The 21,865-nt window shown below is 38.6% G+C and overlaps 1 protein-coding gene across 1 annotated transcript; it reads right to left on the bottom strand.

Annotated features, from left to right (window-relative positions):
- Positions 1-850: 850 nt before the first annotated feature.
- LOC582854 (cleavage stimulation factor subunit 1) lies at positions 851-14,248 on the bottom strand. Its single transcript, XM_030987339.1, is given in 13 exon segments — positions 851-3,219; positions 3,774-3,854; positions 4,268-4,409; positions 6,678-6,833; positions 7,333-7,412; positions 7,937-8,135; positions 9,059-9,163; positions 10,544-10,584; positions 11,228-11,322; positions 11,762-11,831; positions 12,789-12,858; positions 12,861-12,921; positions 14,106-14,248. Coding segments are annotated over 13 exon segments (1,272 nt in total). The 5' UTR covers positions 14,165-14,248; the 3' UTR covers positions 851-3,106.
- Between the last annotated feature and the right edge of the window lie 7,617 nt (positions 14,249-21,865).

Below are 21,865 nucleotides of genomic sequence, written 5' to 3'. Positions count from 1 at the left end.
AAGGATCTAACTTTAACTCATCTCGTCTACTATATCTGTTGCAGTCTATTCGCTCGATCATTTCCTTTATCATCATCACCATCATCATCATCATCATCATCACTGTCATTATCATCATCATCAATATCATCATCTTCGTTACCATCATCATCATTATTGTTCTCATCATCATCATCACCGTCTTCATTATCATCATTATCATCATCTTCATCATCATCTTCATCATCATCGTCGTCATCATCGTCAGTTGGAGCTTACTTGTGTGCCTCTTGAATAGGCCTAATAATCATCACCTTGCATCACTCATTCAGACAAAATTTAGTCTGAATGTGAATAACGTATCCGCTTCTTTTCCCCTTGATGGCGTTGTCATGGCAACTGTCTCAAAAATGGATCGAGATATACATGCATGCACATTAATACTCAGTAATTAGGAAAAAGGGACAAAAGGCGTCTGTTCCAAACCTTTTTATCAAAGTAATTACGCTATGTAGAGCGCGGGTTAAACATGTAATTGGCGAAAAAGCTTTGACAGCTAGACAGCGTTCATTAAGCTTAAAGGCTAAAGCCTGCAGTTTTGATATCAGTACTTAATTGGAAAATGTCAGATTGCATAAAGGTCCAGTCAATCTAGCGGGGAAAAAATCTGTTATTTTTCCCTTTATCATGTCTTCATTTGTGTGAAGTCCACAAGGGCATTGACATTTTAAGGGCATTTCCTAGTTGGTATTATATCTTGTTTATCGTAGGATTTACACAAGTTTATATTTTCAGCCTGCAAAAGGGAGAAACCACCTTTAAAGCATTAAACCTCACTTAAAAGTGAACTTGTTTTTAATTTTTTTTGAAAATTAAAACAAAAATCATTATGACCAGAACTCAAACGAATCAATGTTCACACAGTACACAAGACCAGCAGCTAATTGTCATTAACATTTCAAGCTTTGAAAACCAATATTTAGGATGAAAGACTATTGTTAACCTGCATTGCATATGAAAATTTTTTACAATTTATTTACAAAAATACAAAGATCTGTGACAGAATACATGTACATTGTGCAATGATCAAGAATTGAGAGGAAAGCAGAAAAAATGAGCAATATCATCCAGACCCAGAAAATGGCCAAACCTAAACCAACTTTAACAAAAATGGAAATTCATTTTACTGGAACATTTCTGCCATGTTTTCCTTGGTTTGTAAAACATAGATGACATAGAAATAGTGATTATATCAGCAGAATTTTACCAAAAGGCAAAAAAAAGTGTATATAATAAACTCAGGTGTTTTGCAGCGTATTATTGGTATCAAGTCATTCTGAACTCTCAGTGTGCACCCTACTCCCTGGACAACTCTCCAGCCAGTACTTATTTCAAGCCATCCAGGAGAATACACAATTTAAACTTGTTTTTTGTTGTATCATTTCAAATATTTTTTACAAATTGTAAACTTGACATCAATGAATATTGTTTGATATCAATTCTGATATACATTTAAATGTAAATACACCAAATTGTATTGATTGTAATTCTACAGATGTTTATCATGCATGTTTCATAATTGTATATGACCTATATTTATAGCAATTCAGCTATGCAGCTTTGATGTCATGTTTTAATAAACCTTGAAATTTAATTAACTTGTTGTTTGTGGCATGCAATAATAGATACTGAATTGAAAAATAAATTAAATTCATCCCCTGAAATTATTATCATAAAACATGCTCATAATCTCAATAGCACTGAAAATTATGGAATAAAAATAAAAACATGTGCTCATCCAAGCTGCAATGATTTCTTTTTTTGCATTCTACTGGGCATCCTTTAATGCAAATTGTTAGAAAATAGCAAAAACTGTCCAAAGGGTACACGCAGGTCAGAATTTACGACAGTCAGGCATTTAATTCACTTGAATAAAATAGCTCTAGCTCTGTGCATGTCCTAGTGCATGATGATGGTCAATCCAGCAGCATTATCTAAAATCATCCTAGTTTAGGTACTGAAGCTGTTTTGCCAAACAGATTCCAAATAGGTACATGTAGCCCATAGCCTACGTCACCTTTACAGTCTCTGGCAGAGTCAGAAGCAGCTACAGTTGGTACTTCTTTCTATTTTTCTTGTGTGCCTCGTAATAGAACTGTCTAGATAGAGGGCGCTATATAAATGCCTTTTATTACTATTATCGTTATCATTATGAGGAGCAGTATTCTGCTTTATGACTAACCAAGGGTTCGTCCCTGCTAAATGTTTGTCCTCTAAACTGCTACATACATAGCCTACACACATCACAGGCATTAGCAACTACAGATCTGAAAAGATGTGACAAATACAAAACAAATAAAACATTCGTTCATCTTGAATAAAATAAACATTTCGCAGCAGTAAACTTTTGCCGATCTGGACCACTTGCAAAAGCTTTTAAAATGGAGTTCATGTGAACGTTTCTGGTCATTTAATGATGTGAAACTAATTCATTGAAGGATTCCTGGTAAATTGAGGGTTGGTGTAAGATTCATCCTCAATTCCATGACATTGTCAGGTTTTCAATGACAGTAGTGCCCCAGTTCCATAAACAGCAGTGAGTGATTTAAACTGATCTCATATTCATGTCAATGGGATCTATGGACTAAAGGGTTTTTTAAGTTTGGGATTGATTAGGAGGATTTTCAATCAATATGGATCAAATGCAACTTTTTATAAGACAGGGCTCAGGAATGCAGCTGTTTATCAACATTTTACACACAACATCATATACACAAGATTGTAATAAATTGACAAAGACAAAGACAACAGAGGACATTTTTTTTAAATCGTCCTATGTTCATGGACATTCAATAGAAGTGTGCATTAATCCTATAATGCGTTTCAACAGATGTCTACACACATAGACCTTCATGGTTTCATGGTATATTTTACCTGACTCCTAAGAAATCATCTGCATGTTTGTATTAAAGCAAGTACGAATTCAGGAGACCAAGAGCTTTAAGTCCTCTCTGAGGGACTTGGTAATAAGGATTGATGCCTTGGTTTCTAACCCGGGTTTTCCTGGTTACGGCACCGCTGCTCTACCACTGACTAGGGCTGGTTATGTGAAGTGATGCCCTGGTGTTTAGTTAGCGTCTGTTCGATGGTACCAGAATCTAGCTCTGAAATCATCGCTACACGTCACAAAGCCTGGTCCAGTAGGTGAATGGATGATACAACTTACTACATTGTTGTGACCTGGAATTGAAAACAAAATCAAAACAGATACATGTAAAAAACTTGAGCAAAGAAAACCAGTGAATACCAGGTAGGTTTTATTCTGAGACAACTGAATAATAATAATAATAATAACAATAGTGGGTTCTTGTACATAGCACTGATGTCTGTCAGATTTGGCACTCCTGGTGCTCCCAATCGCCATTGAGTGTTAAATTAAGGTGGTTAGACTGAGACACAAAAGTCCTATAAACTTAGAAACAAAGAAACACTACTTTAAATGGAAAGAAAAAAAAATCGGGCGAGGGGATAAATTAGGAAATTTTGCAAGTAAAAATCACTATATTCTTTTTTTTTTAAATGAAGATTTGAAAAACAACATGTAATCTAGTTAACAGAAATAATTAAAGCACATTGCCATGTTGTCCATGGACACCTATACAGGTACGAGAACAATGTTTCTTGATGCATCTGCTTGTGACAGCCAATTTTCTATGTACACTGTAAATGCTGTCAATCACGTTCTGTACACATGTTCCAAAACCCAAATTACTAAGATTAGAGACATGACTTACCTAGAGATAGCAGCTTGTTCCTCTCTGCGTTTCTGGAATCCCAGCAACATAAACTCAAGGTCTTCTCATCAGGGAAGAATACTACATAGAAGAAAAACAACAAATACAAGGTGAGAAAATTCAGGATGAGTCTTGTGGCCATTCCATGCAGCATCATGTACGACCATAGAGCTAGACCTTATATACGTATTAAGTGTTGAACAGTTCCACAACACCTACCCAAGCCCTATACCCAAATGCCTAATGCCACATCTCCCTGTTGACCCCCCCCCCCCCCCCCCCCCACCTCTCTCTCAATCCTTACTATAAGCATCTGTCTGACTGAAGATAGCCCTTGTTGTAGTCTTCATTTGCTCAGATCTGGCTCTGTATCAATTATGAGTGTCCTCTAGTTCTGTACCACCCTCCTACCCCATGCTTATAAACAAAAACCTAATACTGCATCTCCTTGTCTCCCCCCTCCCCCATCTCTCTCTCTTTCTCATTGTCCTTACCATAATCCTCTGTATGATTAAAGACAGCCTGCGTTGTAGTCTTCATATGTTCAGACCCTGCTCCTGTATACGTAATGAGTGTTCGACTGGTACCGATCTCCCAAAGTTTCACCAGCGAGTCCTTTCCACTGGATAGAACATACTATGGGGAAGGGTAGAAAAGAAAAGAAAGAAAAACAAATTATGAGATCCTAATTCAGTGAAGACCATGTGTTTGGACGGTAAACACAAAACCTTTCCCAAATTGCAAACATAAGTGTCAGTTGTGATTCAATGACTTGCATTATGAATTTTCATGAACCGGACACATTTATGAGCCTGAATCACTAGTGAAATTGGACAGAGATTAATGCTAGCAATATTTGTGGTTTTAGCGTACATGTATATTGTATATGAGTATTTGTAAATTTATCATTGAAATTGTTGTTAGGTGAAGAAGGCTACCATCACCCCCCCCCCCCCCTCCCCCCCCCCCCAAAAAAAAAAAAAAAAAAAAAAATCCACAACTACATCAGTGTTCATGGCTAAGGTCATCCCCCTACATAAAAAGGGTGATAAAGCTTTAGCCAATAATTACAGACCGATATCTTTATTAACGTGTTTGTCCAAAATATTAGAAAAGATTGTACAAAAACACTTAATCCAATTTCTGCAAAAAAACAACATTTTAACTAAAGATCAATCGGGATTCAGGCCGAAACATTCTACCTGTACCGCTCTTACAAAGGTTACGGACGACTGGCTTCAATCAGTTGATAAGGGTTTATATACAGGAGCACTTTTTGTCGATCTGCGAAAAGCCTTCGATTTGGTCGATCACAGAATTCTCTTGAGAAAATTGTCTAATGTTGGTATAAATGGTATAATGCATAAGTGGTTTTATGAATATTTGGTTAACCGTAAAATGTTTACTTCGATAAATAATGTTTCTTCAAATGAATTGATATTAACGTATGGTGTGCCTCAAGGCTCCATACTTGGTCCAATTTTATTTCTAATTTACATCAATGATTTAGCTAATGCTTTTCATTATTGTCATCTGCATTTATATGCAGATGACACAGTTATTTATTTCTCAAATGTAAACCCTATTGTTGTACAGTCTGTTCTTAATAATGAATTAATTTCGCTATCTGATTGGATGTGCCATAACAAACTTTATATAAATTGTGAAAAAACAGTATCTATGTTAATGGGAACGAAGTCAATGCTTCATAAACATCAAACATTAAACTTAAAACTAGGTGGTAATGTTATTAATCAGGTTAAGAACATTAAATACTTAGGAATGAATATAGACTCTGAATTAAAATGGGACTTACATTTATGTGAAGTAATTAAGAAAGTAGGAAAGATGGTAAGCTTTTTGGGAAGGCTGAGACACATTTTAAATGAATCTTTTCTTAATCTAATTTATCAATCAATAGTCATTCCTCATTTTGATTATGCTGACATTATATGGCAATCCTCCCAAAAAAATTATCTGGACCAACTTCAAAAACTTCAAAATAGGGCTGGTAGGATAATCCTTAAGATAAACCCTCATAATCATACTTCAACATATCAAATTCACGACCTCTTAAAATGGGAATCCCTAAAAAACCAGACGTAAAAAGCACATGTACATAATGCTGTATAAGATTTTCCATAATTTAACTCCAGACTATATGCAGAATAATCTCTTTTACAAAGAAACCAATTATGCCCTAAGAAATATCAATAACTTAGTCTTGCCCAAACCTAAAACTAATTATTGTAAACGAACATTTTTTTATCGCGGATCTAAATTATATAATGAATTACCGATTAACTTACGTAGACCGAACACACTCAATTTATTTCGACAGGGCCTAAATGAATGGATGCTAGATTTTGATGTATAAACTTTTGGTGTAAACGGGGAGGGGGGAGGGATGGTAACAGAAGTGTTCATAATGTGTTATAGAGGGTTTGGGAGGGGTTGTAGATAGTGCGTTTGTAATATTATATTTTTGTAATATTTTGTGTCTTATTTCTATGTTTGATTATTTCTGGACCTCTGGAAGAACAGAGCCATTTTAATAATGGCTCTGAATAGAGCTTTCCAGCCGTTTTTTTAATTCTTGATTTGTATAATTTGTCCAATGGCTTCTATTGGTAAATCAATAAATTGTATTCTTGTATGTATTGAATTTTTTTATACGGAAAATAAAACCAAACCAAACCAAACCAAAAGGCTATCTGCACTAGTTCGGCCAGGAGAGATTAGACCTCCCTTATCTCATCACATCAGCTCTCGATTAAGGTAAGAAAAAGGAGACCACGGGGGACCAATGGTCACCGCTTAGGTGTTGTTTGCTATAAAGAGGGCGCAAGTAGCTATGAATAGTGCAGTGGGGCTTTAAAACATAATACTCTTGATCCTTCTTACCTTTCCATTTCTTGAGAATCTAACTGAGCAGACAGGGCTCCCCCCATGGGCGTCTTTGAGTGTATTGATACACCTGTTACTCACACCATCCCAGAGTTTGATAGCTCCATCATTACTACAGGAGGCATACATATTGCCAAGCGGACTGTACTCCATCTGTATAAGTTTAAAGATAAAGTTGAGTTCTGGTCATGTGATTGCATTGTGAAAGAAAAGGTGTGGAATGGATCAGAAAAAGTTGATCATGTAGCATGTAAGTATTTGTGTGTACTGCAAGGTTCTGGAGTCATCAGAATCATAATAAATATGGCCCATCTTGGTAAAGTAACAAACACCGTACACAGAAAGATGTATATGGGACTACACAAATGGTGTCGGGGCTACCTACCTTGATTTCCTTATCTTTCTATGCTCATTACTCAGCCAGAGAGGGGGGGGGGGGGGGGGGGGGGGGGGGGGAGGTCAGACAGAGGCAGATGTAGGAAGAATGCTATTAACACCAGCAGCTTTTCCATTCTTTCAGCATGTAATGCCCTTGTGGACTTTATATGAATGAAGACATGATAGAAAGCAGGAGAGCCCTGGAAATTCCAAACTTAGTATGTTGGTATATGAAATAAAGTAACTTAAATAATGATTGATGTGAATAACTTACCATATTGAGCATGCCTTTATGTTGGTCATTGGGATGGCAAGACACAAAGCATTGAGCAGTATTCACATCATAAAGTCTCACTAGAAAACAAACAAACATTCAATCAAGTATAAAATCAAGTGACTTGGTAACAATGTTGAAGGTTGATGAAAAAACTGTAAATTTTATATGAAATGTTACTTATTACATTCCTTCTACTGTATTTTCGCTCTAGCATGCAAAAGACCCTGAAAAATATCTCAAACCACAAAGATATCTCTGGTTTTCTTTGAGGGCATCACTGTGCAGCACACTCTGATAGTAAAATTTTCCAACCATTTTTCCACGAAAATCAGAAGCAAGACAGGCTTTAAATTTTTTTCAACAGTTTAATGTCTGAAATGGTATATAGAGCCAATCAATTGCTCTGTGACAATTTACATTCACCAAAATTGTAATAATATAGTCACAATTTGTTTTATTAATAATGGTCTGTTTTCACTCAAACTTTCAGATTATCTTTAATTGTACATCTATCATTGACAGATTAAAAACACACACACCTAGAAAAAAGAAGAAAAACAAATCATCATTGTCAAATGACTACAAAGCAAGAAGAACTCACGTGTTGGGTGTTCAGTTGCGACCAGTAAGAAGTCTCCACACGGATGGAATGTAGTAAATCTGATGGGAGAGACCTCCTGGATAGACTTGGCTGACTTCTTGACGGTAGACTTTGAGAAATCAAAAAGCTTGACGGTGCAGTCTTTACCTCCTGACACCAGGATAGGCCAGGATGGGTGAAAGTCAAGAGCCGTGATGTCCTGTGGATGTAAAGCAATAAGACCAGTTCACGACCCTGAATATCCACAGATCTTCAAAACATGAAGAGGTCCAACTTTGTACATTTTGAAATAATCCCTCCTACAGCGATGGAGGTTGTACATAAATAGCCTTTGTTTCCCCTTTTCAAAGAATACTTCCACCTGTGTATCATTCATGCACTGCTTGTGCATGAATGAATAATAATTACATAACTGTCATGAGCACATATCCAGTATTTCGTCTCTGTGTATTTCACAATTTGGTCTGCAATGACCTTTATCTGCTCATGCTCAGACAGCAACTATAAACTGGCTTATACTTAACTGATGGAGCTTTCTTCCCTAGCATACTTTTAATTGCACAGCGCCATCTCATGGTCAACTTGACAACAGTGCATTTTAAACCCAATACCTAATTTCCACTTTGCAGACAAGACAACCAACAGCGCTGCTGCAGTGAGTTACAGCTGACCTGAGATGGCCCATGAGGGGATGTGCGGTTGTGCTTCTAGTACAGTATGGCTTTAAACAATGAAGTGGATTAAAATGACTTTGTTTACCCATGACATCTAGTTTATACTACAATATATATTTGCACTGAACTAAACATGTGAAGTTCTGCTGTATTTACTCTGTATCTTGCCATTTTTTCCTCAATAAAATTCTTTGAGAGGAATTATACAATGTAATGTGTTATTATTAAGCCTATACCAGATAGCTGTGATTCAATTTTTTGGATTGTATTATTATACAGATTGCTTCATCTAGTGATCATTTTGAGTAGAAATATACACATCTTTGCAGCTCCTGATTCGTTAATACCATCCCTCCTTCAATCAATATGACCTGAGCATCACTGAGACAAAATGTTGTTCTACTTATACAAGTTTAGCAATCAAAAGACAACAGCTGAAACTACTTACATCGACATGATCATAGAGGGTTCTGATAACAGGATGGCTTTCCACTGTGTCTGTGGTAGGGGCAGAAGCAGCACTCTTGGCTAACATACGCTCCACATCCAGGATCTAATAATCAAAAGAATAACAATCATTTACTTGAAGCTACAATGGTGATCTGACAAATATTTCAATGACAACTGCTTGGGCCTTTACTGGGTCGCTATTGGGTAAGGTAAGTTTTAGAGATAGGGTTAGGGTAGCAATTGGGTTAGATTAGTTTTAGGGTTAGAGTTAAGGTTGCAATTGGGATAGGTTAGCTTTAGGGTAAGAGACAGTATTTGGTCCAGGGTTGGCACTTTACATCCTTTCCCAATGTTTAGATTACTCCTTCTTAACTCAAGTCCCAAAGACATTGCGAGAACTCAAAGACTACCTGATATTTCACTATCCAGACACATCTAGGAAGCTATAAAAGATCTCTTCCACCACAATACACGTCTTTGAATTTTTCTTTAGAGAAATAGACCTGTTCACTGGTTTTATGCATATGCACTAAAACTAAAAAATCTCTTGACAAAAGAAAAGCTTGCCAGAGACTTCTCCAACATAGCAAGTGAACAAGATGGCTGGTAACGAGGGTTAACGAGAGAACCATGCACAGATTGAAATACATAGTAAACAGGTTTATTAGTAGATATTGGAATGCAAATTATCATCTTGCTCTAACCCACTGACAAATGAACAGACAAGTTTAATAACATTTTCTTTCCTGGGGACCTAGTGATGAGGTATTCCGTTAACCTCTAATTGATGAATCAACTACAATACTTGGAATCAAGTCTGCATACATTATATCCTACATTATATGTCGACATGTCAGGCAAGCCTCTGTAAAGCTTTCAGTTTGTCAAGAACAAGCTTTGTATAAAAAGTACGCATAACATTTGAATACGTTAGTAAACTGGTCTGATCTCTCATTCCCATAGTTGATAGGTTTGAAAAGAAACCATCCAGCTTCCATAGGTACTGGGTTAACCTTTGCTTATGGGAACCTGGTGGTCCCTGTGTTAAAGATAAACTTGAGTTCTGGTTAAAAAAAGAAAATGAATTCTCACAGAATCTAACGAAACTTACACTGAATGTTCAAGATTACAAATAAATGTCATGTGCCAAACAATTTGGGAAGAAAATGTATACTGGCTGAGTAATGAGCATAGAAAGATAAGGAAATCAGGGTAGTACTAGCCCCGACACCATGTGTGATGTCCCATATACATCTTTCTGTGTAAGTGATTTTACTTTACCAAGACTCTGCCAAATTTATGATGATTTTGATGACTCCAGAGCCTTGCATTACACACCATTACTTACATGCTATATGATCAACTGTTTCTGATCCATTCCACACCTTTTCTTTCACAATGCAATCGCATTACCAGAACACAAGTTTATCTTTAAGCCTATGGGACCTATACAATTCAGTATTCGACGGGTTAATGATAATACCTTGATTGAAGCATCACTTGATCCTGTGGCAATCAGCTGACCTGCAAGAATATAGAGGATGGAAATCAAATTCCTTTCAAACTTCAGTTACCTTTAAGTCTTGAAACATGCATATTGTATCTGATGCAGTTCAATCAAGGTACAAGTCTTGTCAAAGGCTAACTTTATTGAAACTGTTTCATTACCATTTATAAACCATCCACATACAATGTGCACATTGGCACTAGAAAATAAATGATACACGGTCAAATACAATTTGTCATCTAGATGTTGTCGGACACACTTTCATTTTCACTGCAAATTATTACCAATCACTTTGATCACAAATTTACCTAGGGTTAGTAAAACAGGTAAAAGATGTTTGATCAATAATACATACTTGCTAACATTTGAAAATAAGAATTAGGAATTTCTAGCACGGTATCCCTACGAAAATAAGAAATCTGTACCTTTGACAGGCACATGAAGCGGCAGTGAAACAGGAAATATGCGGTAAATCTGTACAAAAAAGTGAATATAAATTCGCTGCTCGATCATGCAGCCATTCAATGCCAGCAGTACGTGAACTCTCAAATCGCGGCACATGATAAAACAAACTTAATTTGGCTTAACCGGGGAAAAAAAAAAAAAGGTGATATCACAAGGATTGGTACAATTTAATACAATAACAAGAACTAAACTGACCGTCCTTGCTCCATGCTGCTACACGACAGGGACCCTTGTGAGCAGTGACATAACAAGTCTCGTACTGGGCTGCTTCAGGTGCTTGACTTTGTACTGCAAGGGAGAAAACAAAAGGGAGATTGTAAATCAATAATTAAAAGTGCACCTGACTGTACTGGTACTTGCAACATCTACAAACATCTATCACAAATAAGATGAGTGTGCATCAAGATAAAATATGACTTTCTTTCCCCCTCAAATTTGTTAAAAGAAATTTGCCAAGTTGACATATTTTGATTGTTCAGGACACAATTTTCTCTCAATCGTTTCCTCAAACCAAATTGAAAATGAATCAAACAAACAAATTATAAACAAGCAAAGATACAAGAGGCAAATGTTCTTCTAACCAGCACGTTAGAAAAACAATACGTTTGCTCAACATTACTATCAATTCCTTGCAAGCTTAAAGAAATATGCTCACTGAAAACAAATTCATTTTACCTCAAAAAGTTCAAACGCACCTTTGAAAATAAAGAATAATACATTTATCTCACTTCTGTATCAAAGTCCAGATCAATAGATGTGGCTGGAGCAACTGTGTCTGATATTGATATAGGTGCATGTCCTGTAGAAGAGAGATCATTATACTTAGGGTTCTGATGCATTTAAATTTGTTACTATTACCAAAATCAAATTGAAGCTATAAACCATCAACAACATTTATTAAAAACTATGGCAACATTTTTCTCTGATAAACTTCATAAAAAAGTAAACTAGATTCAAGCTTTTGTCAAGATCAATTCAAGTAGCAGATATTATTAACAGACTAATTAACAGTCACTTAAAGATAAACTTTAGTACTGGTAATGCGATTGCATTGTGAAAGAAAAGGTGTGGAAAGGATACAGTTGATCATGTAGCATGTAAGTATTGGTGTGCACTGCAAGGTTCTGGAGTCATCACAATCATAATAAATTTGACCGAGTCTTGGTAAAGTAACAAGCACGGTACACAGAAAGCTAGTACAAGCTAGTACAACCTTGATTTCCTTGTCTTTCTATGCTCATTACTCAGCCAGTATACATTTTCTTCCAAAATTGTTTGGCACATAATCTTGAACATTCAGTGTAAGTTTTGTTTGATTCTGTGAGAATAATTTTTTTTTTTTTTTACCAGAACTGGAGTTTATCTTTAAAAAGGAGGAGGCGTGATAGCTAAGTCGGTAGAGCAGTGGCCTCGTAATCCGGTGACCCGGGTTCGACACAAAGGCGATGCGCTAGTGCCCTTTGGTAAGGCATTAATCCTCATTACCAGGTCCCTCGGATCGGAGAGGTTGCTTACTTACCAGCACTTATGCTTTGTTAGCAGTCAGGTAAAATAACCACCACCACCTGAAAATGCCGATTTCTTTCTGCTTTTTGAAATGTTTCATTTTAATTTTGTTTATATATTGTCAATACTTTCTTTAAAAACAATCTTGAGGAAAAATTGAAATTATAAAACTATCAAACCACCAGTCAGTATCTGTAACACATACAGTTTAAGAGCTGGTTGTAGTTTGATAAGATATAAGCTGGCTTACTGTCTGGTTCTGCTCTGAGACCTAGTTGTACCACTTTCTGAAGACGATCTGATGGTGGGCAATCAGGAACAGGACACAGACAATCTTACTCAGCTGCTGTGCAACCTCATGGTAACCATCGTGAAGAAGTTGACTAAAATCGAGGGAAACGAAATGGAATAGATCTATTTAATACACATGAAAAGTGCAATCTCAAACTCAATCTCATCCCTTCCCCACACTCTTACCCTTTAATATGTGTGCGTCGCGTCAGTTACAATATGTGTGAATTGCGTTACCTGTTTAATTCATTATTAAAGCATGACATGTCAAAATCTCCTTGGTTTGTGTGACGAAATATTACGTATTGACATTGCCATTGAACTTAAGTTGCACTTAATGCCTGGATTACATTTGCCCCGGGCGCCGTACGATAAATTAGTTGTAGGACGCTACGAGCTACGATGTTTGTGTCTACATTATCTACGAGCATCGTGCCATTTATTGCATTGGCCCTCGAGGGTAAGCCGGGGCAAATCCTACAGAGCCAGAGGCTGCGCTGCTTGGAGATTGTACAGAAATCATACAATTTGAATGCAGTAGCCGTGCAGTCTCCGCAGCCTCGGCACAGAAATTGTACGGAGCATGTGCAGCTTCCGTGCAAAGGTTGCGCGGATGCCCCACGAGTCTACAATCTCTGTACAAGTCAATTGTGTACAAAAATGCATGTTCACCAAAAATTGTACGTTTGCTGCACAATCAGTGCGGGAATTGTGCAATGCCACCTAGATCTAGACCTACGACATTGTATACGGGCTAAGGCACGGGGTTACAATTTTTTCAAATTTGTTTAACTTCTCGTGAAACAAAATCGTAAAGGCTGCAAGGCCTGTGAATCTGTACGAAAATCCCACAGCTGCAGCCCTCCTGCAGCTGCCTCCACACAGAGGCCGCACAGAAAAGGGGATAGATTCTACAGGCAGAATACGGGCTCCGTAGTTGTAGACTAATCGCAGGGCAAATGTAATCCAGGCAAAAGTTCAGTAGGCCCTCTCTCACTTAAATTCGAAGCCACTCGAACGGATCGGCCAGTGGGACCTCGTAAACTCACTGTACAGCACTCAATGCGCACGGTTCTTCGTGCGCTGGAGCTGGAGTCAGTGAGCAGCAGGGAAAAACCAGCAGAAGCCTCGCGGCAGACCCGGCGCGAAGTGACACTGCACCATCATTTGCTAGCACTAACTAAGTTGAATGGCCCAAAACGGTACGGCGCTCATGTTTTATCACTTAATTCACTAGATTGAATAACGTTTGCAACGGAATGAAAATATATCATACCTAATTATCAGTCTATACATCTGATCCTTCTCTCTTATAGTCATTGTTGCCAGTGACATTGTGAATTCAAAGATTTTGGAACAGATATTTCACAGAAATATGACCGGAAAATGCGGCGCTGTTTGGTACAACGCGATAGTCTATGAAATGCCACTTGTGCAGCGCAATTTATGCTAGATATTTAGTATTAAAAAATCAGCGTCTATATTGTAGGGTGCATCGTTTGGAACATTGTACACTGCTGAAAAGTTCCTGTAGATAATTTCGTATCCAAACACTTCAATCGTAAATATCTGTTTGATATAATGAAATTTGACAAACTGAGACTATAGCTGTCCCATTCTTTATTGTACTAATAAAACATGGTATTATTTATGACTAAAATTCAAATTCGATTTTAACGATTAGGACAAGTCCCTTTTAAATTAGGAGTCAACATATTATATAGGTTTCATCAATGCTCTCTCGAAGGATTTATTTTGAGGCGATAATTGAGGCGATATGCAATTTTACAAATTTCGAGGGCCAGAAAAGAAAAAAAAAAGCTCACTACAGGGTCCAGGGGGGGGGGGGAGCGGGTTCCCCCCGCCCCCCCCCCCCCCCTGGCCCCCAAAAAGGGAGAAAAAAAATTGTGACCAGAAATTTACCACTTTTTTTTTTGCTCAAGGGGATCATCCCCTCTTCTCACTGAACAAGACATCGGCCGACGCGTTTTTTAAATTTCAGGGGCAAAAAAGAAAACGGAAAAATTAATGCTCATGCAGTGAGACTGATCGAGCACAATTCTTTCCTTCTTTTTTTTGCCCCCCAAATGTGAAAATCTCACCGACCGATTTCGCTAAGGAGGGGTGGGGGGGGGGGGGGGGTTAGAAGCATTTTGTTTTACTCAACACACACCCTCCCTAGCTGTCCGATCAGCAAAACAAAAACACAAACAATTGAGTGGGGTAACAAGCTTTGACGTTTCATTTAAATAAAGTAGACGATTTGCTGTACCGTCCTCGATGTTAATCCTTGTCTGAATTCAGTTTCACCCTCCCGCGCAAAGCGCGGAAGCTTTGACGTTTCATAAATTACTGAGAAAAAGCAGACGATCCGGTGTTGTGTTCTGTTCTCGACTCTTATCTTTATCTGAATTTAGTTTTCCCCTCCCTCTTAATCGCGGAAGTTTTGGCGTTTCATTAAATTATTAGAGAAAGAAGACGATTAATTCGTTGTATCGTTTTCGACTCTTAATAAGCCCTAATTGTCTGAATTCAGTTTCCCCTTTAGCGCGAAGCGCGGAAGCTTTGACGGTTCCTTAAATTATTAGAGAACGCAGACGATTTGTTGTACCGTTTTCGAATTGTATAATCCTTGTCTGAATTCAGTTTCCCCCTTTTGCGTAAAGCGCGGAAGCTTTGACGTTTCCTTAAATTATGAGAGAAAGAAGACGATTCGTTGTACCGTTCTCGACTCGTCTAAATGAGGTTTTCCCCTCCCGCGCGAAGCGCGGAAATTTTTGCGTTTCATCAAAATAAAGAGAAAGGAAGATATTCGTTGTACTGTTCTCGACTTTTAATCCTTATCTGAATTCAGTTTTTCCCCCCTTTGCGCGAATTGCAGAAGCTTCGACGTTTCCTCAAATTATTAGAGAAAGAATTAGACAATTCGTTGAACCATTCTCGACTCGTCGAAATGAAGTTTTCCCCTCCCGCGCGAAGCGCGGACATTTTGGCGTTTCATCAAAATATAGAGAAAGGAAGACGATTCGTCGTATCGTTGTTGACTCTTAATTAATCCTTGTTTGAATTTAGTTTTCCCGAAAATGTTAAACCTCTGATTTCTTTAACTGATATTATAGGAAAGTGAAACTTCAAAAATACAAGTATTGTAGTCACTCTCTAAGTCGTCACAGCGGATAAAAAGTCAGGCGCGGATCCAGGATTTTCCAATAGGGGGGGGGGGGGGGGCCGGAAATTTAAAAATTGCGCAGACAGTTTTTCAACTTAACATACCAATACTGACAAGGTCATATTAGAAGCACCATACCGGTAATTTTTTTTTGACATTTTCATCGGGGGGGGGGGGGGGGCTGAAGCCTCTTGCCCGAAAAAGTAATTTTCTGTCTTCACAATTCGGCTAGTGAGCGAAGCGAGCGAAGCGAGCGAGCAAAAATTTGAGGATAATATGTATTTGTGAAAGTGTTATTTATCACCAAAATATAGAGAAAGATATAACAAATTCATATTTGGCAGCTCGCTGTCCCCTCCCCCCTCCCCATTACACGCGAAGCGCAGAAGCTTTAATGTTTCATGAAATCATTAGAGAAAGAGTACCGTTCTCGACTCTTAATCCTTGTCTGAATTGAGCCCCCCCCCCCCCCTTCCCTCTCCCGCGCGAAGCGGGGAAGCTTTGACGTTTCATTAATTATTAGAGAAAGAAGACGATTCGTTGTACCGTTCTCGATTTTTAATCATTGTCTGAATTCAGTTTCCATACCCCCTCCCGCGCAAAGCGCGGAAGCTTTGACGTTTCATTAAATCATTAGAGAAAGAGTATCGTTCTCGACTCTTAATCCTTGTCTGAATTGAGTCCCCCCCCCCCCTTTCCCTCACCCGCGCGAAGTGCGGAAGCTTTGACGTTTCATTAAATTATTAGAGAAAGAAGACGATTCGTTGTACCGTTCTCGACTCTTAATCCTTGTCTGAATTGAGTCCCCCCCTTCCCTCTCCCGCGCGAAGCGGGGAAGCTTTGACGTTTCATTAAATTATTAGAGAAAGAAGACGATTCGTTGTACCGTTCTCGGTTGTTAATCATTGTCTGAAATCAGTTTCCCCTTTCGCGCGAAGCGCGGAGGCTTTGACGTTTCATTGAATTATTAGAGAAAGAAGATGATTCGTTGTTTCATTCTCGACTCTAAATCCTTGTCTGACTTCAGTTTTCCTCCTCCTGCGCGTATAGCGCGTAAGCTTCTGACGCTTCATTAAATATTATGAGAGAAAGAAGATGATTCGTTGTCTCATTCTCGATTCTTAATCCTTGTTTGAATTCATTTTCCACCTTCCGCGCGAGGCGCGGAAGCTCTGACCTTTTATAGTTTAATGAAATTATTAGAGAAAGAGGATAATTCGTTGTTCCATTCCCGACTCTTAATCCTTCTCTGAATTCAGTTTTCCCCTCCAACGCAAAGCGCAGAAGCTTAACGTTTCATTAGAGAAAGAAGATGATTTGTTGTCCCGTTTTAGACTTGTCAAAATGTTTCTTTGTCTGCTCCTTGTTTCGTCCTATGTCCTCTTACTGCCCCTACCGCCCCTAGCTACGCATGCTTTAAAGGGAAAATGAAACAATCATGATTGTGATGGCATACAATTAGGTCAGTAGAAATGAAAGGGGAAAAAAAGATCTATGTATATACACCAACCATGAAATAATCGCGACCGGAGCGTCATATCTTAGTTTTGTGTTATCGGGCGAAGGACGGAGCGGAGCGACCAAGCGAGATTTTGCAACGTAGAATGCTGAAATTATGCATTCTAGAAAATCCTTTAGTCCAATATATGTACGTTCTTTCCGCTACATGTATATTTCTTTCTAGCTATATATCTAAATTTCCGGGGGGACGTGTCTCTCTATCGGGCCCAGGATCGCCGCCGCTGTCCATTATCACTACCTACATGAGTTCAAATAAGCACAAGCGAGTTGGTATGAGCTGAATCAAAATGAAGGGCAAAATAAGAGTTGTGAAGCGGCCCTATACCGTTAATTTAAAAGTTGACTGTTTAGTATATAGCTTTTATTTGAAAGACATCCAAAACATTGTGCCCTTTTCAATTTTTTTTTCAAAAAGCAGCTGTTTGTAACGTTTAACTTTGTATCCGTGGCTCGAGATTTTATGCGGCCGGCCGGCCCGGCCCCCTCTATTCAATAACGTTTCCCAAGCCTTCTGGAATGACCCCAAATCTCCCGATTACAGCTTTTCCCTTATTCGTCGTTACTGTCACTTAGCGCCATTTCCTTGTCTTTCCCCCTTTCTCACCCGACTTTTCTCTTCCCCTTCCCACCCCCACCCCCCCCCCCCACCCACTCAGTATTATCTAGGGTATATGCGCATGTACTTACTATGTTCCCTCTCTTAGTTTGAAAGCACCCCTTTTATCTTCGGTGTGTAGAGTCAGTGCGGGCCGGACTTTGTTGCGTGAAAAGTAACCCTTTATCGGAAATTTTGGGAACACAAAATCGGTCCCTCCGACCCCGGAGTGGGAGTGAGGTGGAGGGGGGGGGGGGGGGGGGTCTCTCTTCTTTTTTTCTTTCTCTCTCTCTCTCTCTCTTCTTTCTTTTCTCTTCTCTTTCTTTTCTCTTCCTCTTTTTTCTTCTCTTCTCGGCCTTTCTTTTTTTCTTCTCTTTTTTTAGGGGAGGGGGGGGGGGGGGCCGCGGCCGTTTCGGCCCCCCCTTGATCCGCCACTGAAAGTCACAGTTCGTAGGGAAAAAACTTGTCGGCCGACCGACAATATAGGCCTACATCTCACCGACTTCAAATTGCTGCCTTGATATAGTACACGAGGATCGAGCAAGAATACCGGCACAGCTGACCCGACACAGCAACATAAGTTACCCGTGTCTTTCTAATTGCTTCCTTGACGAGACGACTCCACCCAGCAACCCCCCCCCCCCACCCTTTCTTTACTCCCGCTCCTCCCCTGATAGCAGAGACTGGTAAATATCACGTCATATTTACGTCTTGTACTACGTCTTTAAGACGACATAACACGACGTCAAAAAGACATGATTTTGCACCGCGCACGTCGTCATGAGGACGTCATATTTTGACGTGATTTTTACGTCTTATTAGTCAAAGAAAGACGTCTTTAAGACGTCAACTTGTACCTTAGGAAGACGTCGTATGGATGTCATATTTACGTCTTACTAGTCAAAGAAAGACGTCTTTAAGACGTCAACTTGTACCATAGGAAGACGTCATATGAACGTCATATTTACGTCTTTTAGTTAAAGAAAGACGTCTTTAAGACGACATAACACGACGTCAAAAAGACATGATTTTGCACCCGCGCACGTCGTCATGAGGACGTCATATTTTGACGTGATTTTTACGTCTTATTAGTCAAAGAAAGACGTCTTTAAGACGTCAACTTGTACCTTAGGAAGACGTCGTATGGACGTCATATTTACGTCTTACTAGTCAAAGAAAGACGTCTTTAAGACGTCAACTTGTACCATAGGAAGACGTCATATGAACGTCATATTTACGTCTTTTAGTTAAAGAAAGACGTCTTTAAGACGACATAACACAACGTCAAAAAGACATGATTTTGCACCCGCGCACGTCGTCATGAGGACGTCATATTTTGACGTGATTTTTACGTCTTATAAGTTAAAGAAAGACGTCTTTAAGACGTCAACTTGTGCCATAGAAAGACGTATGGACGTCATATTTACATCTTTTGGTCAAAGAAAGACGTCTTTAAGACGTCACCTTGTACTACAGAAAGACATCGTATGGACGTCATATTTTGTCGTGATTTTAACGTCTTATTAGTCAAAGAAAGACATCTTTAAGACGTCAACTTGTACCATGGAAGACGTCGTATGGACGTCATATTTTTTCTGGTCTTATTGGTCCAAGAAAGATGTCTTTAAGACGTCAACTTTTACCCAAGAAAGACGTCCTACAGACGTCGTGTATACGTTGTATGGACATCAAATTTTTACGTGATATTTACATCTTACTGGTCATTTCGATGTACCTTTTATCCTTACATGATCTTTACGTCTTTTGTGTCCTCTAAATGACATCTATATGACCACCTGATGAAGGAAGAAAGTGTAAAAGTCACTTCATGAATACATTCTGAACATTCACACAGTAAAAATAGAGCAACAGATATTGCATCACATAATATATACACATGCCAGACAGAAAGTAATTTTCATATTTTTAATGTTCATTTATATGGTATGAAAATGGATAATAAAAATATAGAATACTTATGTTTATACCTTCTTCTATCTAACTTGTCTTCTATAAATACAAAATCTTTCCATCACCATCCTGAAACTTCTTCCAAAACATGCTGTAAAATACCTAGTGTATTTCTGTCAGTCTCATAATTGATTTTAAGAAAGCTAACAGGCCATCACAAAGATATTGTTTCGTTATAAATTGTGCTATTTCATTTCAAATTTAATTCAGTTACAAGAAACTATGATATATATTGGCTTAACTTATAAATCTTGCGGTTGTGAGAAGCAGGTTAGCAGCATAGAGACTAGGTAAAGCTACACTGATACCCGCAGTTGTTTAGTAGACAAGAAAACATCAGACTGGGGAAGTTCCTCATATACCCCATTCACAGTGGTTTTGAAATTTGTAGCGGCGTTGTAGCGGAGCGGCGACACCGCGATAACACCGCTACAAATGCATTCACAGTAGAAAAGTTATCCCGCTGCAGCAGCGGGATAAATATCATGTACCCATTCACGCTGCAGCGGGTGATTTTTATTACCTCCGTAACAAACACGTGTATGCATGGCTCATGACCCGCGAGTGACCCCGATATGACCGGAAATACTTCAGCGCGGGGTTTTCGATTGCACGGCACGGAAAAATGATGAGGCAAGCTTGCAAAAGGTAAACATGTCAAGTTGCTTTTTGTATCCTCGATCATATTACTTTTTAAAAAACTAGCATTTTCATTGCTTCCAGTCAGAATATTTTAATTTTTTGAAGTGTGAAATATTTTTATTTGGATAATTATAATATCTACATAATAATAAAATCAATTTGAATCCACTGGTTACTTTATTTCTATTTCACTTTATGTTCCCATGCTGGAGAAAAGAGGTCAGTGATAGGTAAGTAAACAAATCACACGTGTTTGTCGCGGTGTTATAGCGGAGAGCCTTCACACTGAGTAAACACCGCGACAGCAGCGGGACTGTCCCGCTGCTGTAGCTTGGCGAACCTAGCGATAGTTTGTCGCGGCGTTATCGCGAGGCGGTGTTATCCCGCGATAGTTTATAACGGGTCCGAGCCTTCACACTGAAGACAACACCGCGACAGCAGCGGGACAGTCCCGCTGCTGTCGCGGTGTTTGAGGCCACTGTGAATGGGGTATATGTAACATATGTTTTATGGACCTCTGCCTTAATTGTGTAGTTGAGTCTGAAATAAAGTTCTGAATTGAATTGAATTGAATTGAATCCAGAACGGGGGGGGGGGGGGTGAAAGGATATACAGTACAGACTATACGATGCGCGCAACTTTCTCTCTCTCTCTCTCTCTCTCTATATATATATATATATACATATGTCTATCTGTCTGTCTTTCTTTCTCTCTCTTTCTCTCTCTTTCGCTCTCTAAAAAGATGATATATGGAAAACGAAATAGTTTGTAAGTATTGCTTGGAGAGCAAAATAATTAGTTTGTTTTTATTTACCAATGTAAAAAAGCGTTTTGAGCATGTTTATGTAAAGGTGCTATATGAATATATTGCCAAGTTTTGACAATTATAGTTTTTAAGTATATGTATTGACAAAGTACATACAAATGAAACCGACACAGAAATGTCTGCAAGTATTTGGGACCTATATAGAATATGCGAAAAGAGCTATGTCTTTGTCTTTGGCCCATGATCCCACAGCTTAGTTACGTAAGAGGAACAATTAAAGTTGTTGAGGGTACAGGTCGTTGTCATGGTCGTTATCAACTCCAACAATAGAAGAGCGGAAGTAAGGTAAGGGTATAATTGAATGACAATGAA

This window comes from Strongylocentrotus purpuratus, unplaced genomic scaffold (assembly GCF_000002235.5).
Source record: "Strongylocentrotus purpuratus isolate Spur 01 unplaced genomic scaffold, Spur_5.0 spur5_scaffold_16, whole genome shotgun sequence".
NCBI lineage: Eukaryota > Metazoa > Echinodermata > Echinoidea > Camarodonta > Strongylocentrotidae > Strongylocentrotus > Strongylocentrotus purpuratus.
Note: the sequence above shows the minus strand (reverse complement) of the source record. Positions and strands in the feature narration are given on the sequence as shown.